The sequence below is a fragment of the Ostrinia furnacalis genome, unplaced genomic scaffold, assembly GCF_004193835.3.
Source record: "Ostrinia furnacalis isolate ACB-3 unplaced genomic scaffold, ASM419383v2 OfSCF7521, whole genome shotgun sequence".
Lineage (NCBI taxonomy): Eukaryota > Metazoa > Arthropoda > Insecta > Lepidoptera > Crambidae > Ostrinia > Ostrinia furnacalis.
This window is the reverse complement of record NW_021137760.1, coordinates 229,745-253,864: the sequence shown is the minus strand read 5'-3', so window position 1 is coordinate 253,864 and position 24,120 is coordinate 229,745. Positions and strand designations below refer to the sequence as shown.

Genomic DNA, 24,120 nt, shown 5'->3' with positions numbered 1-24,120 from the left:
ACTCAACGTCAGGCTTCGACAAAAAACGAAGCAATCACCTGATATAGATGACCCACGCTGAACTGTCCCGCCAAACTCAATGACAGGGGGGCGCTACCATCGTTCAACTATATGGTTTCCAACATGGTAAAAATCTGAACCAGCGATCCGGTATTGACGGTGGCGCCCCACTGTCAATGTCATCGACAGGACAGTCCAGTATTTTGGAACTATAACAATGATAATATTGACATGTAAATGTGATGTCAAATAATTAACAACGACGATATTCCCATTGTGGAATTGTTTTTTTATTGCAATCATTAAAAATGTTTTTGGAAATTACGTTTGCTTAAATCACAACAGTTGCATTGGCTTGTGGAGCTCGTAGATAAGTAGATATGTAACTGATAAAATGTTTTATCATATCTGTGTCTGAGACAAAGCATTATTTCAGCAGCATTGTACGCTGTCCTATATTTTTTTATCGTTGTTATCCCTTGCAGGACAATATGGTGGGTGATATTTTTTAGGGTCTCACACTAGTGACAATGTAGTGGTCAGCTAGACTGCTAAAATCCAGAAGCCTGTAGCGGCTTAGATAGGCTACTTGAAGGTTCTTTCGGGGGAGATCTGGGATTGTTGGAGTAAGAAGAAAAATTACAAACCGCACAATGGCCCATTCAAGAGGCTAAGTGCGATTCGAATGTAAAGTGCAAGTTGCACTAAGGACCAAAATAAAATATATATGTGTATTACACACATAACACATGTCCTCAAATGAATTTAAATCAATTCATTTGATAGTAATTTGGTTTTGATGCTGAAATGTAGCCGAAAGAAATTTTCTACTATCCGTGATTAAACTGTTTGATTTGTGAAGATTTAGTTTGTTTTCATAAAGTATAGATGACAACACATTAGATTAAACATTTTTGTTGCACACTCAACCTTAACAACAACATACATAAGAATCCACAGGGTTCAGCTTTATTTGAAAGAAAGAAAGAAAAAAAAATGATTATTTGGCACCAAATTGGTATTTGATGTGCTATGTACTTCAATTTTTTTTTAAGAAATGATGAAACCAATTAATTAATTATAAATTATTTCGAAACATCAATCAGAAATGTTTACATTAACGTAAAAAAGAATATTAATGACTAATCCCTGATTTAATTGATTTTGTCATTTAATTTTTTACTATTAAAGGATTAGTAAGTTAAAGTACCTATGTAATTAGGCGTTCTAGTTTACTAAGCAAGTTTAATTAGAAAAAAAAAGTCACTAACTAATGTGTTATTGTTTTACTAAAAAATGAAGTTATGGAATGTAAAAACAACTTTTTGGAATGTTTAATCACTAGTCCAGTTTTAAAATGTAGTATGAGAATGAGCAGCACAAGTCGATACATTATCGTTGCAAAGTAGAACCTATTGCAAGTGTGTAAGATCCCACACTGTCTAGCTTATCTTGCAGTGTTAGAAAAATGAGACTAACAAAGCTAAATATTTTTTTATTTTTTTTTGCTGTGATCATTTGCAATCAGTCCCAAGACTATGAGCAAATCTGTTCTTTGATGCTGTCATGCGGAGTGGCTTCCCATTGGAAGCATCAACTCATCTGCTGCCCAGAGCTACTGGCGGTCCTCTAGCTCCAGGATATGATGACGTTTCAGTCGTCTCACATACTGGTCCATGGTGAGTTGGCGAGCAAGTTCGTTAGGATGATGGATTAACCGCTCTTTGTAAATAATTTAAAAATCATGTTTCTTATTAGACTGTGCTGCTTCTTCTCAGCACTGGCCCATTTATTGTCCTGAAGCAGTGGTAGGGATAATACTTTGACATTTAAAAGTGCCTTTTAAAAGCCTACTTGTAAAATAAATGCCTTTTTAAGACGGGAAATGTAATTTTTCATGTCAAATTATTAGGTATTTCTTTCTTTCATTGTATGCCACGCCTCACCTGGAATAAGACCAACGAGCTCCAGGTGGAAAAAGATCATTAAACGTAATTTTCAACGAAATTAATGTTAATATTTAGCTATCGTTATACATATTTAAGTATTTTAAGTTCAGAATGTAAGTACGGATAATTTGCAGTATACTTGTTACGACTAAACAACATTCAGTGTAGAAATTAACAAAATAAGTATTTCAACTATCTGTGCTGAACGTTAGTTTGAAATTGCAAGTTTTTTATACGGTTCAATACTTTTAAATTTCATAAAAAATTAAGGAACAGTAAAAACTGTAAAATATAAACCAAATTGACAGTTTGATGTTCTTAAAATGAAATAAAAATAAATTAATGTAAGCAACAATATGTGTAGAAAAATTAAAAACAAAAGAAGTTAATGTTCTTAGAAGATTCTTATTAGAAAATTATCAAGAACTAGCTGACCCGGCGAACTTCGTACCGCCTTAGCGTAGAGATTTTCTTTATATTTTTTTCCGTAAAAACCTTGTACAGAGTATTAGAAAACTACAAAAAAAAAATCAGCCAAATCGGTCAAGCCGTTTTCCTGTTATGTCGTGACAACGGAAAACGGGTTTCATTTTTATATATATAGTTATCAAGAATGAAATCCTTCACAGTCAATTGTTTTAGTGCGGGAAATTAATTAAAGTTGAAACTTGACTAAATGACTGGACTGAACAGTGTGCAGATGTAAGATAATAACTAAGCTCCTAAAGCAATGATATCCAATAAGATGTGTCTCTTATAATTGGGTAGGGACATTCAATGGACCAGGCAATTGACAATAATTGTGACAAAAACAATTTGGAGGTCACACTGAACTATGGCGGCGCAAGAGAAAAAAATAAATAAAAACTTTACACACAAAATTCTACACTTTTCCTATACGATTATAAGATGTTAACCATACGGTTGTCAGTGACATGTATTACAACGCGCGGAAGAGTAAACAAAGTACAACCTAAACTGGTTGTATTAATGTTATTTTTTTACAAACCAACACGTTTCGCCCCCTTATCCATCACTGAAACGAGTTTTGGAGTAATGTTTGGGCCAACCTTACTGATGTATGCAAGCGAAGAGTGGAAAAAACCAATGGTCACCAACACAAAAGTACACATAATATAACACTTTAGGCATCACTGTCGTCCGCACACACTTCATAAACAGAAAAACACACAAATACAACACTGAAACCACTGAATTACACCGCCAAGACCTTTTGTACGCACCTTAGTTTTAGTTATGACATGTGTAGCTAGTTTTACAACTGCGAAATTTCCAGTCCCAATTGTTTTCTCCAGCTCATAGTTACCGACGCACACGAGCTGGTCTATCGGGAAATGTTTGCTTTTGTGCATCGGCTTGATTTCGTTATCCATTTTTGTGAAAATCGAGTGAAAATCCACCCGAGACACAGCCTGTCCGAATTTTTTTGTCTACTGTTGTTAGTTCGCGTCGTCCGCCGCGCGGCGCTACCGTCGCTCACGTCATTGCGATGGGGACGTTAATGTGGACGCTCCAAGGTTCCATTAACAAACTCGTATAATTTAAATATCGGAATAACACTAAACAAACATTTTAACTCACGAAACTGCTAATGTGAATAGTAAACACTTTTCTAATTATTATCTAATCGGCCGCGCCGTACATCGCTGGCTCTTATCAGTGTTTCTGTTATCAATGCGTAGGGGATTCAATTGAACATCGCTCAGTCGTGAAAAAAGTAGTCAATTCACAACCTTTACACGGCTATTCGTGTCTCGCTCGCGCTCATTCATTATTAGTGTGTTAGAGAGGGATGTGTAGACTAATCTCTGTCATGCGACTAGGTGTGTGACGTCAGAGGGGGCCGCTGACGTCACACGCGGTAAATTCAAATGATCAGACGGGGTACCGTACGTCAAAGAGAACTATTGATTTCAGCACTGCGTTGCATTCACAAATTGAGCTAGTGTGAGGCTAGTGGATACGCATAGACTGCATTGTATTACGTCAAGGTTTGCGTAGGTTACCAACTTGTGACGAATTTCAGGTTCTCCTCGTGCGGAAGCCTTTAGGGGAGGAGGTGCCTGCGCCTTGTTTCGTTCATAGTGATATGAGCAGACGTACTTAGACGTTGAGATGAAAGGAAACTGAACTAAGCTTGTCATTGTTGAATTTCATTCATAATGCGCGAAGTTTATTAATAAATCTATTTTTGTTATACGACAAGACAGGGAAGAGATGTTATTTTAAATAACTGCTCAAATGTAGACTCGAGTAAGCAAAATGCTTTGTTCAACTTTACTAAGAATGCGAATTCAACATTGTTTTGTGAAACTACATACAAAATAGGTAATGTAGGTTCAACTAAAGAAAACTATTGTTTGAAATGATGTAGATAGGTAGGTAAGTACATTAGGTTAGGTATAACACCACCACATTTACTTTTATGTGTCAAAGAGCAATTTACTCTTGTCTGACTTGTCTCTCCCATAGTAGGATTCACATTTTTCAATTTAATTGAATAATTATTCCAAAGCTACTAATACTTAACCGATTAACAGCAAACTGACAAATAATTCGGTTTTCAGGGCCTTATAAAGTGTTTTCATCAGACTGCTCGACTGTTTATGATGAGGTACACATCTTGCTAACAACGGAGAAACTAACGCCCTTATTCACGATGCTTGCTTATGTGAAGCAGCAAATCGAACGCACATACCTGGTACTATCTGGGAGCACGGCAGTGCCCCCACCAAGTCGAACAAAAAAGCGGCACGGCCGTAGTACCATCCTTTTCTTGAAGCAATTCATTCGACCGCTTGTAACTTATTCGTTGTGGATAAAACTAGAAGGCTGAATTTTCATTAGCTATGCAGGCATTGCAAAGACACGGTATATTTCAAATTTCATTAAATTTGAACCAGTAGTTTAAGAATTATAACGGGTCATAGTTTCTTAATTTTGTCACTCACTGACTGACTCACCGATCATCAAAATTCTAAATGCACTTCTAGCAGACCTAGAAGCTTCAAATTTGGAATATAAGTAGTGTTTAATGTATGAATCAAGGAAAATTAAAATATTTGGGGGCACGGTAGTGCAACCGCCAAGTCGAGTAAAATTTTTCAATTTCGGTCCAGTTTTCTAGATACATAACTGCTGTCTACAAAATACAAAAAGAAATGAGATCCCATCAAAAACAATACTTGTCAAAAAAACCAAGTCTCGAAACTCAGTTGTTCTACGGTAAAAAGTTGTGAGATCTATGTAATACCAAGTCCAGGCCAGGAAATCTTTAACGTTTTACATAAAATTATTGACTTGGCCATCGCACTAAATAATTTAATTTACACGTGTTTTCATGCGATGGCCAAGTCAATATATTTATGTAAAACGTTAAAGATTTCCTGGCCTCATGGCCTGGACTTGGTATTACATGGATCTCACAACTTTTTACTGTATAACAACTGAGTTGCGAGACTTGGTTTTTTTGACAAGTATTGTTTTTGATGGGATTTCTTATTCTGTGGCACAACATTGAATAGAGCTCTGTGATCGGTTCGTGTGTCACCGTGTGCGTCCACGCGCACTGTGAGACCTCATAGTAATGTTTGTGAAGATGGACGCAAGACCCAGTTTCCACCAAAACAGACCGGAGGAGGAGACATGAACAAATAATGGATACCTTTAAGATTGGTTATTCAAACGCATCTTCCACTCAGCTTTGGTGGAAAGCAGGCTTTATTTATTTTATTTATTTATTTATTTACTAGCTGACCCGGCAAACTTTGTTCCGCCTTAATGGCAATAAATAAGCAGACTTTTTTTTATTTCGAACGGGATAAAATGTATCCTATGTNGACGTTGAGATGAAAGGAAACTGAACTAAGCTTGTCATTGTTGAATTTCATTCATAATGCGCGAAGTTTATTAATAAATCTATTTTTGTTATACGACAAGACAGGGAAGAGATGTTATTTTAAATAAATAACTGCTCAAATGTAGACTCGAGTAAGCAAAATGCTTTGTTCAACTTTACTAAGAATGCGAATTCAACATTGTTTTGTGAAATTACATACATAATAGGTAATGTAGGTTCAACTAACTAAAGAAAACTATCGTTGGAATGATGTAGGTACATTAGGTTAGGTATCACTAAGTTAACACACACCACATTTACTTTTATGTGTCAAAGAGCAATTTACTCTTGTCTGACTTGTCTCTCCCATAGTAGGATTCACTTTTCTTAATTTAATTGAATAATGATTCCAAAGCTACTAATACTTAACCGATTAACAGGAAACTGACAAATAATTCGGTTTTCAGGGCCTTATAAAGTGTTTTCATCAGACTGCTCGACTGTTTATGATGAGGTACACATCTTGCTAACAACGGAGAAACTAACGCCCGTATTCACAAACGATGCTTGCTTATTAGGCCAGTAGAATTAAACACAAAAATGAATTAAATCGGAAATAATTCCTACTAAAGATTTTAGTGCTTTAATGGCTTCATTAGTTGCCCATAAAGACTCTCCTAGGTTTTCGACTTCGACGGAGTTGTGCTTAAGTGGTGGGGGCCCCCGAAAGGGGCGCTTTTTCGGTTTCCCGGTTATACCGCGTAAAGGACTTACCCTATCGAAAAGTGGTCTTCCTGACGATTGAAGGGCATTAAAATTTAATCCTGCATTAAATAAGACCAAATTCATATGTTTTGAACAAACCATTCTCGTACAAATGTTCGGCAAAGTAGAAAATATGTGTAAAATTAATGACCCTCTCCACGTCCAATAGCTCGTCGTCGTCACCCGTAGGCTCCCAAGCGATCCCAATCGAACGCACATACCTTGGTACTATTTCTTATTCTGTGGCACAGCGTTGAATAGAGCTCTGTGATCGGTTCGTGTGAGTCCACGCGCACTGTGAGACCTCATAGTAATGTTTGTGAATACGGGCGTAAGGCCCGGTTTCCACCAAAACAGACCGGAGAGGAGATGAACCAATAACGGTTACCTTTAAGATTGGTTATTCAAACGCATCTTTCCACTCCGCTTTGGTGGAAAGCAGGCCTTATAGAGCTTAGCACCTTTTAGGTACGGAGCCATAATTTTGTAGCTGGGAAAAATCACCTAGAAGGTTACTTTCGTAACCTTTTAGGTGATTTTTGAACTGCATTGGTTACTTTTAGGTTACACTAATGAAAAGGTTACTTTTATATAAATGGACTAGGCGTTCCAGATACGCGTAAACTGAGTAGGTACGCGTACCAGGGTACTCGCAATCCGTACGCACCTTTATATTCTCTCATGTGAGTCATGACCCCATGTGAAATTGTATTCTCAAGTTGACTGGGTTTATTCAGAATTCTCGATATTAGAAAGAGAAAGTCAAGTGTGCTCAGGGACTTATTTATAGAAACTTTCTTTCAAATCAAATTAAAATATAAAACATCTAAAGCGTGTATTAAACGGCCATTAGCCCAATAATCTTAATACGTAATTCTTACCCTACATGAAGTGTCCACACAATCTAATAACGTAGAGGACATTTTTTTCGAACATTTTAGGGTTCCGTAGTTCTGACAAGGAACCCTTATAGTTTCGATATGTCTGTCTGTCCGAGGTTTTGCTTGGAAACTATTGGCACTAGGGAGCTATAATCACAATTAAAACTTCTTCCACGGACCTCCCCCCCACCCTCCCTTTTATGAAGGGCAAACGTGATTAGCAATGAGCTGGACCCTGGAGTTGAAAGGGAACAAAAGTCATTTTCGATTGCTTGTTTGTCACCCTAATTGAGTTCGTGTGAGACAGAGAGGGAGAGAGAGAAATAAATATAGATGACCCACGCTGAACTGTCCCACCAAACTCAATGACAGGGGGGCGCTACCATCGTTTAACTATATGGTTTTCAACATGGCAAAAATCGGAACCAGCGATCCGGTATTGACGGTGGCGCCCCACTGTCAATGTCATCGATAGGACAGTCCAGTATTTTGGAACTATACCAGACAATACATCTGTGACAGCTAAAACTTCGTAATCGCTCACAGATATGGATTAGAGTAGATACAGCAAGTTGATCGTCAAAGCGTGCCATTCCGATATGTCCAAATGGACATACATGGTCGAGTGATGTTCATGTAATCCGATTACAACAATCGCTTACGATGATTTTACGAGAACAGTAGTACGAACACGGTAGAATGAAGATATTATTTACGGATTGAGAATTGTAATTAACAGCACAAGTAGCAAATAATTAATTAGAATAAAGTAGCAGTAGAAGAAGTATAAAGTAGCATTGTTTTTAATACATATCCTGCGATGTACTCTTAAGAGTTAAAACCATGGTCCCTGTATGTGGTGCACTCATACCGATCCCAAGGAACCGTACTTACTCATAGCAATAAGACACACACCGATCCATGTATTCATGCACTTGACAAATTTATGTCTTGAAACGCTGGTAGGGTAAAAAAAACNTCCTTTTTTATGAAATCGAGACTTTTCAGTCGATTTATCTTATTGTAATTAGGTAGGTACTTTGAATTCAATAAATAAGTAAGTACATGATGCGTTTTGTTTTTGTTAGTTATAAAATAATTAAAAACGTATTAAAATTTTCCCTACTTTCGGGAAAATCGCCTTCACTGTCTACACTCCCCAACAAAATTGACACTAATGACATAAGATTTTTGCCTCACTCTTGACGAAGCGTTTGTATGAAGACTATCCAGTTTTATTAATCTAAGCTTAGGAGTCAGATTATTTCTTAAAAAGAACTGAAGTTAAATTTATAAGTACAAATTTAAAAACTGTTTTATTGATTTAAGTCTGTGTAAATTTATTAATAAGAGTTTAATAGTATTATTACTTAAGTACTTTCAGATACCTACTTACATACAGCAATAAGTGAGAGTCAGACTGATTACTAACTTTATTATTTAGAATTTTCATAATTTTACTAGTACAAATAGTACGTACTTACCAAAAATTACAATTAATACCGAAAAATATAAATAAAAGTGACTTTATTTTCTATAAATACGTATTTTATTTTTCTTTTTATGTACTATAATCAAAACTGAAAATCACTAAATACTAGACCAAGTAACTTTGCAATCCGGCCGGATCCGGACGGATCCGGCCGGATTAGCGTCAATCCGGTGAAATCCGGCCGGATTGAAAATGATACCGGATTGCAATCCCTAGTTGGGAGTAACCTAGGGTGAATTAATATGAGATCTTTTTGCCCCTAGAGGAGGGCTAGAAGGGAAAATATAGAGGGAATCAGGATATACATCTACTATATAAAAATAAGTCGGGTTTTCCTCCCTGACGCTATAACTCCAGAACGCACGAACCGATTTCCACGGTTTTGCATTCGTTGGAAAGGTCTCGGGCTCCGTGAGGTTTATAGAGGAATTCAGGAAAAATTTCAACAGAAAAGCGGGAAGGCGGTAAAACGGGATCCACGCGTACGAAGTCGCGGGCGGCCGCTAGTACTTTATCAATAAATAAAACAACTTTTTAAATAATTACTCATTTAAATATATATTTCTATAATAGAAATCTGTTACGTATCTATACATAAATATTACAAGGACGCCAGTCCCGGTTCATTATTATAAAATACAATTACAATAATAATAAATTAATTTAATATTATTTATTAATAATTTAATAATAATTACGGTGATTTTCAACAATTTAGCGACTTCTTTGGTTAAGTTAAGATTCCTTTGTGAAAATAATGAAAATGAGAATTAATTTACAATAATAATTATAATATCAACAATTAATAAAATTATAAAATAATGTACAAAAACAAAACGATCATACAATCTTTCAAACATTGGCGTGCCGCCATATTGTATCATAGGGTTGCCATCTTTGAAAAATCCTCATTTTGGGTAAATAAAAAAACAGTTATACATAAATAACTGTATTTATTTACCTATTTTCAACATCGCTTCCGAGGCAATATAATATTTGCCCAGAATTTTTCATATGAGTAACAAAGCTACGTTATTGCTCGTTCTAACAACAAAATTTAATATTTATATGGGTATCTAATACATTTACATGGTAATAAAATACTAAGAAGGCAACCTTATTTTATAAGACGTTTACGAGGGGGCTCTGTTAATAAATAGTTTTTTTACAGCTGTTGTGACGTCATCAGTTTAAATGTAATAATACTATTAGATATTTCTTTGTCATATCAAAATAAGATATAATTCGAGTTCACAGTTTTTTCAATAATACATCGTGCAGAAATAAATACTAGGAAAATACGGTACAAGGTAAAAATACTGAAATATACATTAAACATTGATTTACTAATACTGTTGTAAAATGACGCCACAAGAGCTTTCAAAATAGGGATATCAACACCATTAGTCAATGGACTAACTTTTTATTGATTTTAAAGATTGTAAAATTCAAATTTAACGGCTAATTGAAACCTTATCTAGGTTTTCAATTGTTTTTTTCATAATTTGTTTCGGAATTTATTGATTAATGGTGCCAACTACCGTATATTCTGTGGGCTCCCCTAACCCCCCATAAACGGTCCACACTTAATTTTACCTATCTGTTTGTTAGCTCTCTAAGCAACTGTGAACATATCCATTTTTACAATTTAAACTTTCGATTTGACAAGTGCTCGCTGTAATCTGTGGAGATTTTTGTTGAGCAACGCCATCTATTGGCGGGAATCAGTACTATTATAACTGATATGACTATTAAATGATTATAAACCTTATTTTGTAACAGATAAAGTCGAATTTGATAACAGATTTAGAATCTAAGGGCGATTAGCAATTTTTTTAACGTATACTTGTCAAACCGAATAAACCAACTCACTCAAATAAAATATTATGAAATACTAAGCATTGCTTAAATGCCAAAACACACTTGTAACAGTAGTTTTTTTAAGTTACCCCACCGAGACCTTAACTAAAGCCCGGTCTGTGAGCACGTAGAATTTTGTCCAATGACACCAAGCTACCCATCCTTATCGCTCGCGCGTAATTATATTGCTGTCGCGACTGTGCGACGGGCGCCCGCAGTGAGTGTGCGAGCGCGACAGCAACATAATTACGCGCGAGCGTAGTAGGGTAGCTTGGGGTCATTGGACAAAATTCTACGTGCTCACAGACCAGACTATACCAATGTTGACGTATTTCAAACCATATTCCCTTGCGTTAAGATCAAAAATCAAAGGCTTAAGATCCCGGTAGGGCTAAAGGGCTATTCACATGGTACTATAGATTTAATAGACTACTTGACAAATAAAAAAGGTTACATTTTGAATTGAATTTTGGTTAATTTCAGGTTAAAATGAATTCTAGGGATGGGCCATCGTTCTACATTTGGTTTATCGATATTGCCATAAAATCGATCATTTTATTCCCCATTTGATCTCAATCATACCTAATGGTAAATGATGATGAAGCATGCTTTCTCGGTAAATACCAATTTATTCGAGTAATAAAGACACCTAGGTTTATAGTATTAATCGAGTTGCTCTTAAACGGCTCTGGCGTATATTGCTATCATAAATTGAACCTTATTCTCTTGTCATAAGATCGAAAATCAAAGGATTTTTACCTGCTGCGTCAGGAGGGTTGTTTTTTTTAAACATGTAGAGGGTTTTAAAACTCGGCCCATCCCTAAAAAATTCAATACAGACAATAGCACATCAATCAAACGCTAAACGTGGCGAGTGACGTCATCGTCAAACGTTCCTATGACGCCACACGTCGACGTCAAAGTCTGAAAGAGACCTAGCCTAAACACTGTGGCATCTATGTACTTGTGATAGGGGCTATATTGCAACGAAAATGTGATGTGCTCACTGTATTGGTCAAATATTTCGCGACACCCAAAGTGGCCAAAAATTTGACAACCTTATTCCAATTGTAATAAAGACGTGTTGCGAACTTTTTGGCTGCTTTGGGTGTCACGAGCTATTGATGCTGTTTTTTTTATGCATAACAAGGCAGGTATTTGACTGCAATCGCACCTGTTGTTAAGCGAGATGCAGTCTAGGATGGTACATATCTGCAATGTAAGTGCCTATTCACTCTCGCCTTGAAAAGGCTGAACAAGAATTTAAAAACAATGTCAAGTAGACTATGAGAGTTTAACGAAGTGACTTATACTCGACCATTCGAGGGCTGGAGCGCAACACTGGAAGAAGACAGAAAAATAATAATTAGAAACATTAAAAACAAAAGATAAACAACAAAAAAGAAAAAAATATTGAAAAGACAAAAAAAAAAAAATCAATGAAAAAAAAAAGTTCTGGCAGTACATAAAACAATTCAAAGACAAAAAAATGTGAGTAAACGAAAAAGAAACAGTTCTGGCAGTGCATATCTTGATTATTTTAACCGTAGAACTTCTAAAAAAAGAAACGAAAAACAAAACCTTGATTATTTCACTTCAGATTAAATATGTAGCATGATAAGTCGGATTTAACGGTTTAAAATCAAATCAAAATGAATTTTTTACATTTTTGTGAGTAAAAAAAAAAAAAAAAAGTATGGTAAAATGTGAATAGGCCTTTAGGATTTTTGTTGAAATCACCCCCTGACAAATAAAAGTTACAAGCGTGCTGAAAACTAGTGCAAAGTGACGTTTAGTATGGAAATGTTATTTTAAACTATAGTGGGACATCATTGACATAGCCACGATAGCTGAACGGTGAAGGGGTCGGACTGGCCGACTCGTGATCCGGGAAACGCGGGTTTGAATCCCGCCGCTCGACTATTGTGGTGAGCCCACTCGTGATACAAGCATATTTAGCTTAGCACGAGGGGCTAAAGGGGGCTATTCTTAAATATAAAAAAAATTGAAAGGTCCCAGATATGACATTGAAAGGAGGGCGCTACTATCAACACTGGGTTATTAGTGCAAATTTTCGCCACTTGACGTTTCAGAATTGATTGACTATTGAAGCCCGGTCTGTGGGCACGTAGAATTTGGTCCAATGACCCCGAGCTACCCATCCTTATCGCTCGCGCTCTGTCGCGCTCGCACACTCACTGCGGGCGCGCGTCGCACAGTCGCGACAGCAATATAATTACGCGCGAACGATAAGGATGGGTAGCTTGGGGTCATTGGACAAAATTATCCGTGCTCGCAGACCAGACTATAGTATTCAGCGTGTAACTTTTATTTTATTAAGGTTAGTGTTTTGCAAGGCAATCCAATTTATTTTTCTTTATCTACGCTCGACTGTCGCACGTTTGAGCGCGGTCACAACGCAATTAATTACATAATTTGCATTAAAGACTAGCTTTTTATAAAATTAGACGATTCTCAATATCTTGGGCACATTCTCTATGAGTTGTATCTGCATTCAAAAATAACTCTTTTGTACTTGAAATTGAATCGAAATTTTACTGTCATACAATCTAATCGTTTTGTACAGTGAACGTCAAATAGTTCCTGACACCCAAAGCAGCCAAAAAGTTCGCAACACGCCTTTATTACAATGAGGGTTTTCGCGAATGAAAAATCCGCCAGATGGTAATACGTAGACGCGAGGTCCAAATGCTGCATGATTGGTTATTTTTGACATGACATTGACAGATATGCCAAAATCCACCAATCACGCAGCAGTCAGACCCCACATCCACGTCCCGCCATCTAGCGGATCTTTCATTCGCGAAAACCCTCATTGATATAAGGTTGTGTTGTCAACTTTTTGGCCACTTTGGGTTACACGAACTATTTGACGCTGATTTTAAATAAGTATTGATCCATATTACAGGCATGAATCTACATAAAATAATGGCATCACTTGCACTCCTTATGGATTAGAAAGAGAGAACAATACATGGATTGTATCAGACCATATTGAGTTTGGAGTTCCTTCTGTAATTCACCTCAACTTGTGTGTGGCAAATCATAGAAATTGAGTCTTATTGGATTGCAATAAGTGCTACTTCGCAGCAAGAATATTATGTCTGTGCTGATAACTGAATAAAGAAAAACCGCACTTAAATACATACATAGAGGTCATGTTTAGAGAATGCGCCCAAAAGCTGGAATCATGTGTTCTCTTTAAATTATTTTAATTTGTATAACAATATCCCATCTGAATGATGGTTTTATTTTTGGGGGCACATTGTGGTATTTAAAACTCTGTAATGTAACACTTGAAGTAACAGTCTTTGTGAGCTTGTCACCCGTTGTGCCACAGAGGTGACAATTAGGAAAAAAAGGTTAATATTTGTCCCTAATGGCATGAATAGAAAGTGAACAGTTGGGAAAAATTGTCACATTTGTCACTCGAGTGACTGGAAAGCGACTAAAGCCCGTATTCAAAAACATTACTATGAGGTCTCACAATGTGCGTGGACGCATAGGGTGACCACACGAACCAATCACGGAACTCTATTCAACGCTGTGCGATCGATTTGCTGCTTCACTTAAGCAAGCATCGTTTGTTAATATGGGCGTAAGTTGGTTCGTGTGTCACCCTGTGCGTCCACGCGCACTTTGAGACCTCATAGTAATGTTTGTGAATACTGGCGTAAGATAACTTAGAATAATGAGCCACATTTTTTTAAATTAGAACAATAAACAGAAAGTTTTCTAACTTAGAACCTTAAACCTCAATTATTCTAAGTTATCACAACCGTTGAAAAATCGGGTCTCAAAAATATAACTTAAAAAATTCCCAATGTCAATGTGCCCCCAAAATATTTTTAAATCTACCAATAATTTATCCTTAACATCGTGAACACATTTACTGTGAATTCCTACACTTTACTTCCGTAATTTGTACATTTTTTCAATAACCGCCATCTTGGATTTTTATTTTAAACAAATTTCAAAGCAAAGTGATGATTGTTAGGATAAATTTCTCATATTTTTAATATTTTTATAATATTTCTTGGATTTAATTTGTTTTTAAATAGTAATTCAATAAGATTTTTTAATTTAATTTGGAGTATTCACCGAAATATGACTAGGATCTCAAGAAAACCATAAAAAATGTACTAATCAAAATACTAATCAAATATACACACCAACACATTTATAACGAGAAACGATTATTTAAACGCATTTTCCAAATTAATAAATCTATTTATTAAACATGATTTTTAAATAAAATAATATATTTTCTATTATATTAGTTGTTTGTTTGTTTCATAAATAATATAATATCACCTCTATTGTAAAAGCCACAATTGGTTTGAATTAACTATTATACCTATTACATATTTTATTTTTTGTGAATGTATTAACATATTTATTTCAACAAAACGAAATCGATCTAGCAAAGGTACATAATATACAGGCATATTTCATAATAAATAGTTGTCTGCGCTATGTATGTAGTAAATAAATTATTATTTGTTTTGATATATTAAAAGAAGTATGGATATTATTTTTAAAATATGTAAAAAAAGCATTTTATTTTATTTCAAATCAATAAACTGCATTTTTAAATTACATTTCGTAAAGCCGAAATGTGTTTTAACCACAATGAAATAATATTATTTTCATGTATTTGATTTGATGAAATATTTTCTTTGTATTGTCGAAGTGAAAGGTTAGTTATTATTTTGATTTCAAACTTTTGAAGTATGTATTTATTTATTTGTTATGTATTTTATTTATCTAGCATCCGGCCACTGACATAAAATTAATATTTGGAGCCTATTATTGACGCTCATAAAATATGCGCGGACGCGAATGTATAGTCACCGGACAGTGTCCGAAACTTGAGATTGTCATTAGTGTCCGAAACACCAAGACTGGAAAAGAGTGACCGTAAATTATGGTTATTGGCTAAACTTTGGCTGATGTCTGTAGATTTTCAGAATTTTTTAAAATGAATCACGAAAAACATTTTTTTATTATAAATTCAGTGGGAATAACCGAATTTAAAATTAAGTACACTGACACATTGAACTGTTTGATAACTACGCAATGTTATTTGACACAGCAGTGTCCGACGTCCGGACAGCGTCCGAATTTCACTATTCACTAACTGCTCGTTTGAACGTCCAGCATCCGGATGACATTTTAAGCTAAGGTTTTTAAGCGATCAAGTGTCCGTAAACCGCTGTCACCGCTGCCCGCTGGAAACGTCTAGCGTCCGAAACTGCGAACGGTACAGTAGTGTCAGGGTGTTATTATCAAGTGTCCGTAATCCAGAGGGTTTCCGAGCATCACTGTCCGTTCTAATGACCAGCATCCGAACAGTACAGTAGTGTCCCACTGTTGCAATCAAGTGTCCGGATCCGGACACTTCCCGGACAGTGTCCGAATCTGTCCGTTCAAGCAGGCAGTTTTATTAACGCGTCCGGCCAGCGTCCGAAGTGTCCGGGCTAGCGTCCGAAGCACGGACACAGCCGGCCCCCCGCCCCAAGCGCGCGCGCCAGTACCGTTCGCTACGCGCTGTTCCGCGCCAGCTCGTAGAATAGCACGTACGCCTCGGAAGACACCACGTTGCGCTGGTTGATCGGTGTTACTCTGGAAAGATACAAGTAAGAAATAAATAAATTATCATATACATAGCAGGAAGGCGCTGGATGCAGGCAACTACCACAAAATATAACAGAAGGTAAACTCCATACTAAGCGCGCTCGAGCCACGCACACATAGACACCGCTCACGTACGCGTTATCAAGACTGTCTTGGACGAATGCGAGGCGCGACTGCGTTCGCTTGAGTGACGCTGCTCACGCGTTTGTGAAATAATTTTTATTGTGCGAAAATGAGTGAACAACAAAAAAGGGGTATTATAACATTTGTTAAGTAGATGGTTGCTTACACTCAACATTAAAAACTAAATTTTCGTTTTTTAAACTACCAATTGATTCCGGGAGGTAAGTAAGGTATTTATTTGTATTTCAATAGTTCGTTTAACGTTGACAAATTAAAAGCCAACTCAATTATTAGGAATATCCAAGTGTTTTAAAGAGGTTTTAGGAATTATTGGATAATAGTGTCAACCACCCAACTACATACTACGTCATAGTACTTCCTTCTCGTGTATTTGTTTGCAAACTATTACTATAATAATAACGTACTAAACATAACTACACAATTATACGTGGATANGCCTATTCGCTCTCGCCTTGAGAAGGCTGTACAAGAATTTAAAAACAATGTCAAGTAGACTATGAGAGTTTAACGAAGTGACTTAGACTCGACCATTCGAGGGCTGGAGCGCAACACTGGAAGAAGACAGAAAAATAATAATTAGAAACATTAAAAACAAAAGATAAAACACAAAAAAGAAAAAAATAGTGGAAAGACAAAAAAAAAAATAATCAATGAAAATACAAGTTCTGGCAGTACATAAAACAATTGACAAGACAAAAAAATGTGAGTAAACGAAAAAGAAACAGTTCTGTACCTCTAGTACGAAAAACTTTCGAGTTCGTTTCGTTGCGTCACACACACACACAGACACATCACAGCGCCCCCTATATTATAGCCGCCCTAGGGGGCGCTGTTTAATTTTTCATACAAAATTTTAGAGGTACTGGCAGTGCATATCTTGATTATTTTAACCGTAGAACTTCTAAAAAAAGAAACGAAAAACAAAACCTTGATTTATTTCACTTCAGATTAAATAGCATGATAAGTCGGATTTTACGGTTATCATTTTAAAATCAAATTATCAAAATGATTTTTTTTACATTTTTGACAGTAAAAATAAAATAAAAAGTATGGTAAAATGTGAATAGGCCTTTAGGATTTTTGTTGAAATCACCCCCTGACAAATAAAAGTTACAAGCGTGCTGAAAACTAGTTCAGTGACGTTTAGTATGGAAATGACATTTTAAACAACATTGACATGGCCACGATAGCCGAACGGTGAATGGGTCGGACTGGCCGACTCGTGATCGGAGGAAAGCGGGTTCGGTCCCCGCCTAGGGTTGCAAGTGTCAGGACATGTTTGACTTTTTACGGTCTTGTCCGGCCTGTCCGGCTTTTGTTAGGCTTTTTATTTGGCTGCCGCGCCAGGCGAAAGTCGAGCCACAGAATAATATGAAGCGCACGCATCAGGACGTTGGGCAACCGATGATGATAGGTAGTGAAGTAGGGTAAAATGTCCGGTCAAATGAAGCACAAAGTCCGGCTTTTGTGTTTTTGGACCTGGCAACCCTATCCCACCGCCGCTCGACTATTGTGGTGAGCTCACTCGTGACACAAGCATATTTAGCTTAGTACGTACGAGAGGCTAACGGGGGCTATTCATAAATAAAAAAAAATTGAGTATCCCAGATATGACATTGAAAGAAGGGCGCTACTACCAACACTGGGTTATTAGTGCAAATTTTTGCCACTTGACGTTTCAGAATAGCTTGACTATTAAAGCCCGGTCTGTGAGCACGTAGAATTTTGTCCAATGACCCCAAGCTACCCATCCTTATCGCTCGTGCGCTGTCGCGCTCGCACACTCACTGCGGGCGCCAGTCGCACAGTCGCGACAGCAATGTAATTACGCGCGAGCGATAAGGATGCGTAGCTTGGGGTCATTGGAAAAAATTCTACGTGCTCACGGACCAGACTATAGTATTCAGCGTGTAACTTTTATTTTATTAAGGTTATTGTTTCGCAAGGCAATCTAATTTATATTTCTTTATCTACGCTCGACTGTCGCAGTTTTGAGCGCAGTCACAACGCAGTTAATTACATAATTTGCATTAAAGACTAGCTTTTTATAAAATTAGACGATTCTCATATATCTTGGGCACATTCTCTATGAGTTGTATCTGCATTCAAAAATAAATCTTTTGGACTTGAAATTGATTCGAAATTTTACTGTCATACAATCTTATCGTTTTGTACAGTGAACGTCAAATAGTTCCTGACACCCAAAGTAGCCAAAAAGTTCGCAACACGCCTTTGTTACAATGAGGGCTATCGTTTTAGCGCTCACTAGTTAGCGCCACTGTAGAGTAAGGTCCTGTCACTTGCTAGTAGCGAAGACAGTGGCGCCAACTGGTGAGCGCTAAAGTGGTAGGAGGACTATCGCATTTGCACTCATCAAGATGGCGCCACTGTAGAGTAAGGTCCTGTCAATCGCCAGGGGTGCCAACTGTTAAGTATAAAAACGATAGCCCTCATTGGAATAAGGTTTTGTTGTCAATTTTTTGGCCACTTTGGGTTACACGAACTATTTGACGCTGATTTTAAATAAGTATTGATTAATATTACAGTGGCATGAATCTACATAAAATAATGGCATCACTTGCACTCCTTATGGATTAGAAAGAGAGAACAATACATGGATTCTATCAGACCATATTGAGTTTGGAGTTCCTTCTGTAATTGACCTCAACTTGGGTGTGGCAAATCATATAAATTGAGTCTTATTGGATTGCAATAAGTGCTACTTTGCAGAATATTGTCTGTGCTGATAGCAGAATAAGAATAATCGCACTTAAAAACATACAAATAGAGGTCATGTGTAGAGAATGCGCCCAAGAGCTGGAATCATGTGTTCTCTTTAAATTATTTTAATTTGTATAACAATATCCCATCTGAATGATGGTTTTATTTTTGGGGGCACATTGTGGTATTTAAAACTCTGTAATGTAACACTTGAAGTAACAGTCTTTGTGAGCTTGTCACCCCTTGTGCCACAGAGGTGACAATTAGGAAAAAAAGGTTAATATTTGTCCCTAATGGCATGAATAGAAAGTGAACAGTTGGGAAAAATTGTCACATTTGTCACTCGAGTGACTGGAAAGCGACTAACGCCCGTACTCACAAACATTACTATGAGGTCTCACAGTGCGCGTGGACGCACAGAATGACCACACGAACCAATCACGGAACTCTATTCAACGCTGTGCGATCGATTTGCTGCTTCACTTAAGCAAGCATCGTTTGTGAATGGGCGTAAGATTGGTTCGTGTGTCAGCCTGTGCGTCCACGCGCACTTTGAGACCTCATAGTAATGTTTGTGAATACGGGCGTACGATAACTTAGAATAACGAGACACATTTTTTTTAAATTAGAACAATAAACAGAAAGTGTTCTAACTTAGAACCTTAAACCTCAATTATTCTAATTTATATCAACAGTTGAAAAATCGGGTCTGAAAATTATAAACCTAAAAAACTCTCAAATTCAAATTATTTATTGCATGTCACATGGGTAAGGGTTGAAAAGAACATAATAACTCTCAAGGTCAATGTGCCCCCAAAATATTTTTAAATCTACCAATAATTTATCCTTAACATCGTGAACACATTTACTGTGAATTCCTACACTTTACTTCCGTAATTTGTACATTTTTTCAATAACCGCCATCTTGGATTTTTATTTTAAACAAATTTCAAAGCAAAGTGATGATTGTTAGGATAAATTTCTCATATTTTTAATATTTTTATAATATTTCTTGGATTTAATTTGTTTTTAAATAGTAATTTAATAAGATTTTTTAATTTAATTTGGAGTTGTCACCGAAATATGATCACTAAGATCGTAAAAAAATCATAAAAAATGTAAATACTAATCAAATCTACACACCAACACATTTATATCGAGAAATGATTATTTAAACGCATTTTCAAAATTAATAAATCTATTTATTAAACATGATTTTTAAATAAAATAATATATTTCCTATTATATTAGTTGTTTGTTTCATAAATAATATAATATCACCTCTATTGTAAAAGCCACGATTGGTTTGAATTAACTATTATATTACATATTTTATTTTTTGTGAATGTATAACATACTTATTTCAACAAAACGAAATTGATCTAGCAACAATACATAATATACAGGCATATTACATACTAAATAGTTGTCCGCGCTATGTATGTAGTAAATAAATTATTATTTGTTTTGATATATTAAGAAAGACAAAACATGGCAAATAAGAGATTGGTTGTTATTTTTTAAAATTATGTTAAAACAAACGAACATTTTATTTTATTTGCATTAAATGTTTGATTTCAAATCGATAATCTGCATTTTTTTAATTATATTTCGTAAAGCCGGCATCTAGAACAATGGTAATTTTGGTATTTTAACCACCATGAAATATTATTTTCATGTATTTGATTTGATGAAATATATTTCTTTGTATTGTCGAAGTGAAAGGTTAGTTATTATTTGATTTCAAACTTTTGAAGTATGTATTTATTTATTTGTTATGTATTTTATTTGTCGAGCATCCGGCCACTGACATAAAACTGATATTTGAAGTCTATTATTGACGCTCATAAAATATGCGCGGACGTAAATAGTCACCGGACAGTGTCCGAAACTTGAAATTGTCAGTCAAGTGTCCGAAACACCAAGACTGGAAAATAGTGACTGTAAATTATGGTTTTTGGCTAAACTTTGGCTGATTACTGTAGATTTTCAGAATTTTTAACATGAATCACACAAAACATTTTTTTTTATGAATTCAATGGGAATAACCGAATTTAAAATTAAGTACACTGACACATTGAACTGTTTGATAACTACGCAATGTTATTTGACACAGCGTCCGACGTCCGGACAGCGTCCGAATTTCACTATTCACTAACTGCCCGTTTGAACGTCCAGCATCCGGATGACATTTTAAGCTAAGGGTTTTAAGCGATCAAGTGTCCGTAAACCGGACAGTATCCGAACTTCACTGTCACCGCTGCCCGTTTGAAACGTCTAGCGTCCGAAACTCCGAACGGTACAGTAGTGTCCAGGTGTTATTATCAAGTGTCCGTAATCCAGAGGGTTTCCGAGCATCACTGTCCGTTCTAATGACCAGCATCCGAACAGTACAGCAGTGTCCCACTGTTGCAATCAAGTGTCCGGATCCGGACACTTCCCGGACAGTGTCCGAAACTGTCCGTTCAAGCAGGCAGTTTTATTAACGCGTCCGGCCAGCGTCCGAAGTGTCCGGGCTAGCGTCCGAAGCACGGACACAGCCGCCCCCCCGCCCCAAGCGCGCGCGCCAGTACCGTTCGCTACGCGCTGTTCCGCGCCAGCTCGTAGAATAGCACGTACGCCTCGGACGACACCACGTTGCGCTGGTTGATCGGTGTTACTCTGGAAAGGAAAAAGAATAATAATAATAAGAAATAAATAAAATGACGACCTCAAAAAATATTATATTCTGATATTAGTCTGGTCTCCGAGCACGTCGGTACCGTACCCATCCTTATCGCTCGCGCGTTATTATGTTGCTATCACGCTCGCACACTCACTGCGACAGAAACATAATTACGCGCGAGCGATAAGGATGGGTAGCTTGGGGTCATTGGACAAAATTCTACGTGCTCAGAGACGAGGCTTTAGCCAGTCTATTGAAAATAAATAGTAGTAGTAGTAAACTGCACCCAGGAGGATTTAATGAATGCTACTGACAACGCCAATCTTGTGGCGGAGTTTTGGGATGACACTGTGTAGGTTTGTTGTCGACACGATAAGAAGAAGCCACCACTCGCAAGAAAACAATAAAGGCTCTTAAATTTAGTGTTGCAAATGGACGACAAACGTCCGGCTCAAAAAGTCAAAGATTTCGTAAGAGGCAAGCGAGCATCAGGCCTCCCCAACCCGTCTGGCCAGCGTAGGGAGTGTAGGACAAATCCTCCATTTGCCTCTGCGGATCTGTCATCATCATTTCAGCCATAGGACGTCCACTACTGAATATAGGCCTCCTCCAATGCTTTCCATGTTGATCGATTGGTAGCGGCCTGCGTCCAGCGCTTCCGTGCTACCTTTATGATGTCGTCAGTCCACCTTGTGGGTGGACGTCCCACGCTGCGTTTTCCGGTAGGCGACCTCCATTCCAGAACCTTGCTGCCCCATCGGCCGTCAGTTCTGCGTACTATGTGCCCTGCCCTGCCACTTCAGCTTGCTAATCCGTCGGGCTATGTCAGTTCGTTTATGGATCTCCTCATTTCTGATTCGATCTCGTAAAGAAACACCGAGCATAGCCCTCTCAACGATAAACTTTTATCGTTTTATCGATTTTAGGCGATAAGCCCATGCATTTGTCGCCTAAATATCGACTAAATTTTATAACGGCACGCTTCCTAGTCCTAGGTCATCTTCCTATGGTGGAGACTCAATGATGATGATGATGATGATGATAATATCCTTACCTGGAGTCGTTATACTCGTGCCAGTCGCCGGTGTACGGATGCTTGCAGTACGCTGTGTAGTGGCCGGAGTATGTCGTGCCTGCAACCAAATAGCTAGTCAGTATGGCGTCTTATGTCGTTGGGGTAGGTATCATTTTGCAATGACAAAAATGTAGTTTCAGTAGACAAATTGACAGTAAAGTATGTTGCACCTTGTTATAGGCAAGTGGGTACAAAGTTGGGTGGGTGGGTACAAAGTTGGTGGGTGGGTACACAAGTTCACACATGGAGGTTAAGTAGAGGTATCTATTTGGAGTGACATTTTATTAACCATAGTTATATTATAGACCTTCATCGGATCGCTCCAGACATAACGATGTTCGCAGACGCGTCTTGTTATTACGTCACTAAGAAAAGCGCCTTACAACACAAGCGGGTGGGTGGGTACACAAGTTAGGTGCGTGGGTACACAGTTGGGTGCGCTGTACCTGAGTGGTTGCTGACGGCGTAGAGGTTGTACACATTGTACCTGAGTGGTTGGGTACACAAGTTGGGTGCGTGGGTACAAAGGTTGGGTGGGTACACAGTAGGGTACGCTGTACCTGAGTGGTTGCTGACGGCGTAGAGGTTGTAGACGGGCTGCGCGCGCACGGCGGCGTAGGGCGCCATGTCCAGCCCCGTCAGCGGGAACTCCACGAGCACGTTCAGTTTGCCGCGGAAGCGCTCGGTTGGGGAGAACCTTGAGATAAGATACAGTCATTGCTTATCCAGTCAGCGCCAAATACTCAAATAGTTTGTGACATCCAAAAAGCCAAAAAGTTAGAGCGTGGTTTAGACTACAAATTTTGTAGAAAACTACCGCAAGCTGTTTACTACTATGTATGTAAATAGCTGTGGCAAAGTCAACTTCTGCAAGTTTTATTTCTATTCTAAACCTCGCTTTACAATTGGAATAAGGTTGGGTTGTCAACTTTTTGGTCACTTTGGAACGAACTATATGTACATCTTAGGGCAGATTCTAACATGAAGAATCTATCAATTAATTCAACCCAAGAATTTTGGGGCTTTCGATTCGATGATAGTTAAGAGCTAT

General features: G+C 37.4%; 1 protein-coding gene across 1 annotated transcript in view; it reads right to left on the bottom strand.

The window, feature by feature from the left end:
• Positions 1-17,059: 17,059 nt before the first annotated feature.
• LOC114364953 (ubiquitin carboxyl-terminal hydrolase 8-like) overlaps positions 17,060-24,120 on the bottom strand; it is a 35,084-nt gene continuing 28,023 nt past the window's right edge. Inside the window, exons 6-9 of the mRNA XM_028321309.1 lie at positions 23,630-23,766; positions 23,049-23,127; positions 21,903-21,990; positions 17,060-17,159 (exon numbers count right to left, since the gene is read on the bottom strand). Of these exons, the coding sequence (XP_028177110.1) occupies positions 21,909-21,990; positions 23,049-23,127; positions 23,630-23,766 (298 nt within the window). The 3' untranslated portion in view covers positions 17,060-17,159; positions 21,903-21,908. The remainder of the gene's footprint in view (positions 17,160-21,902; positions 21,991-23,048; positions 23,128-23,629; positions 23,767-24,120) is intronic.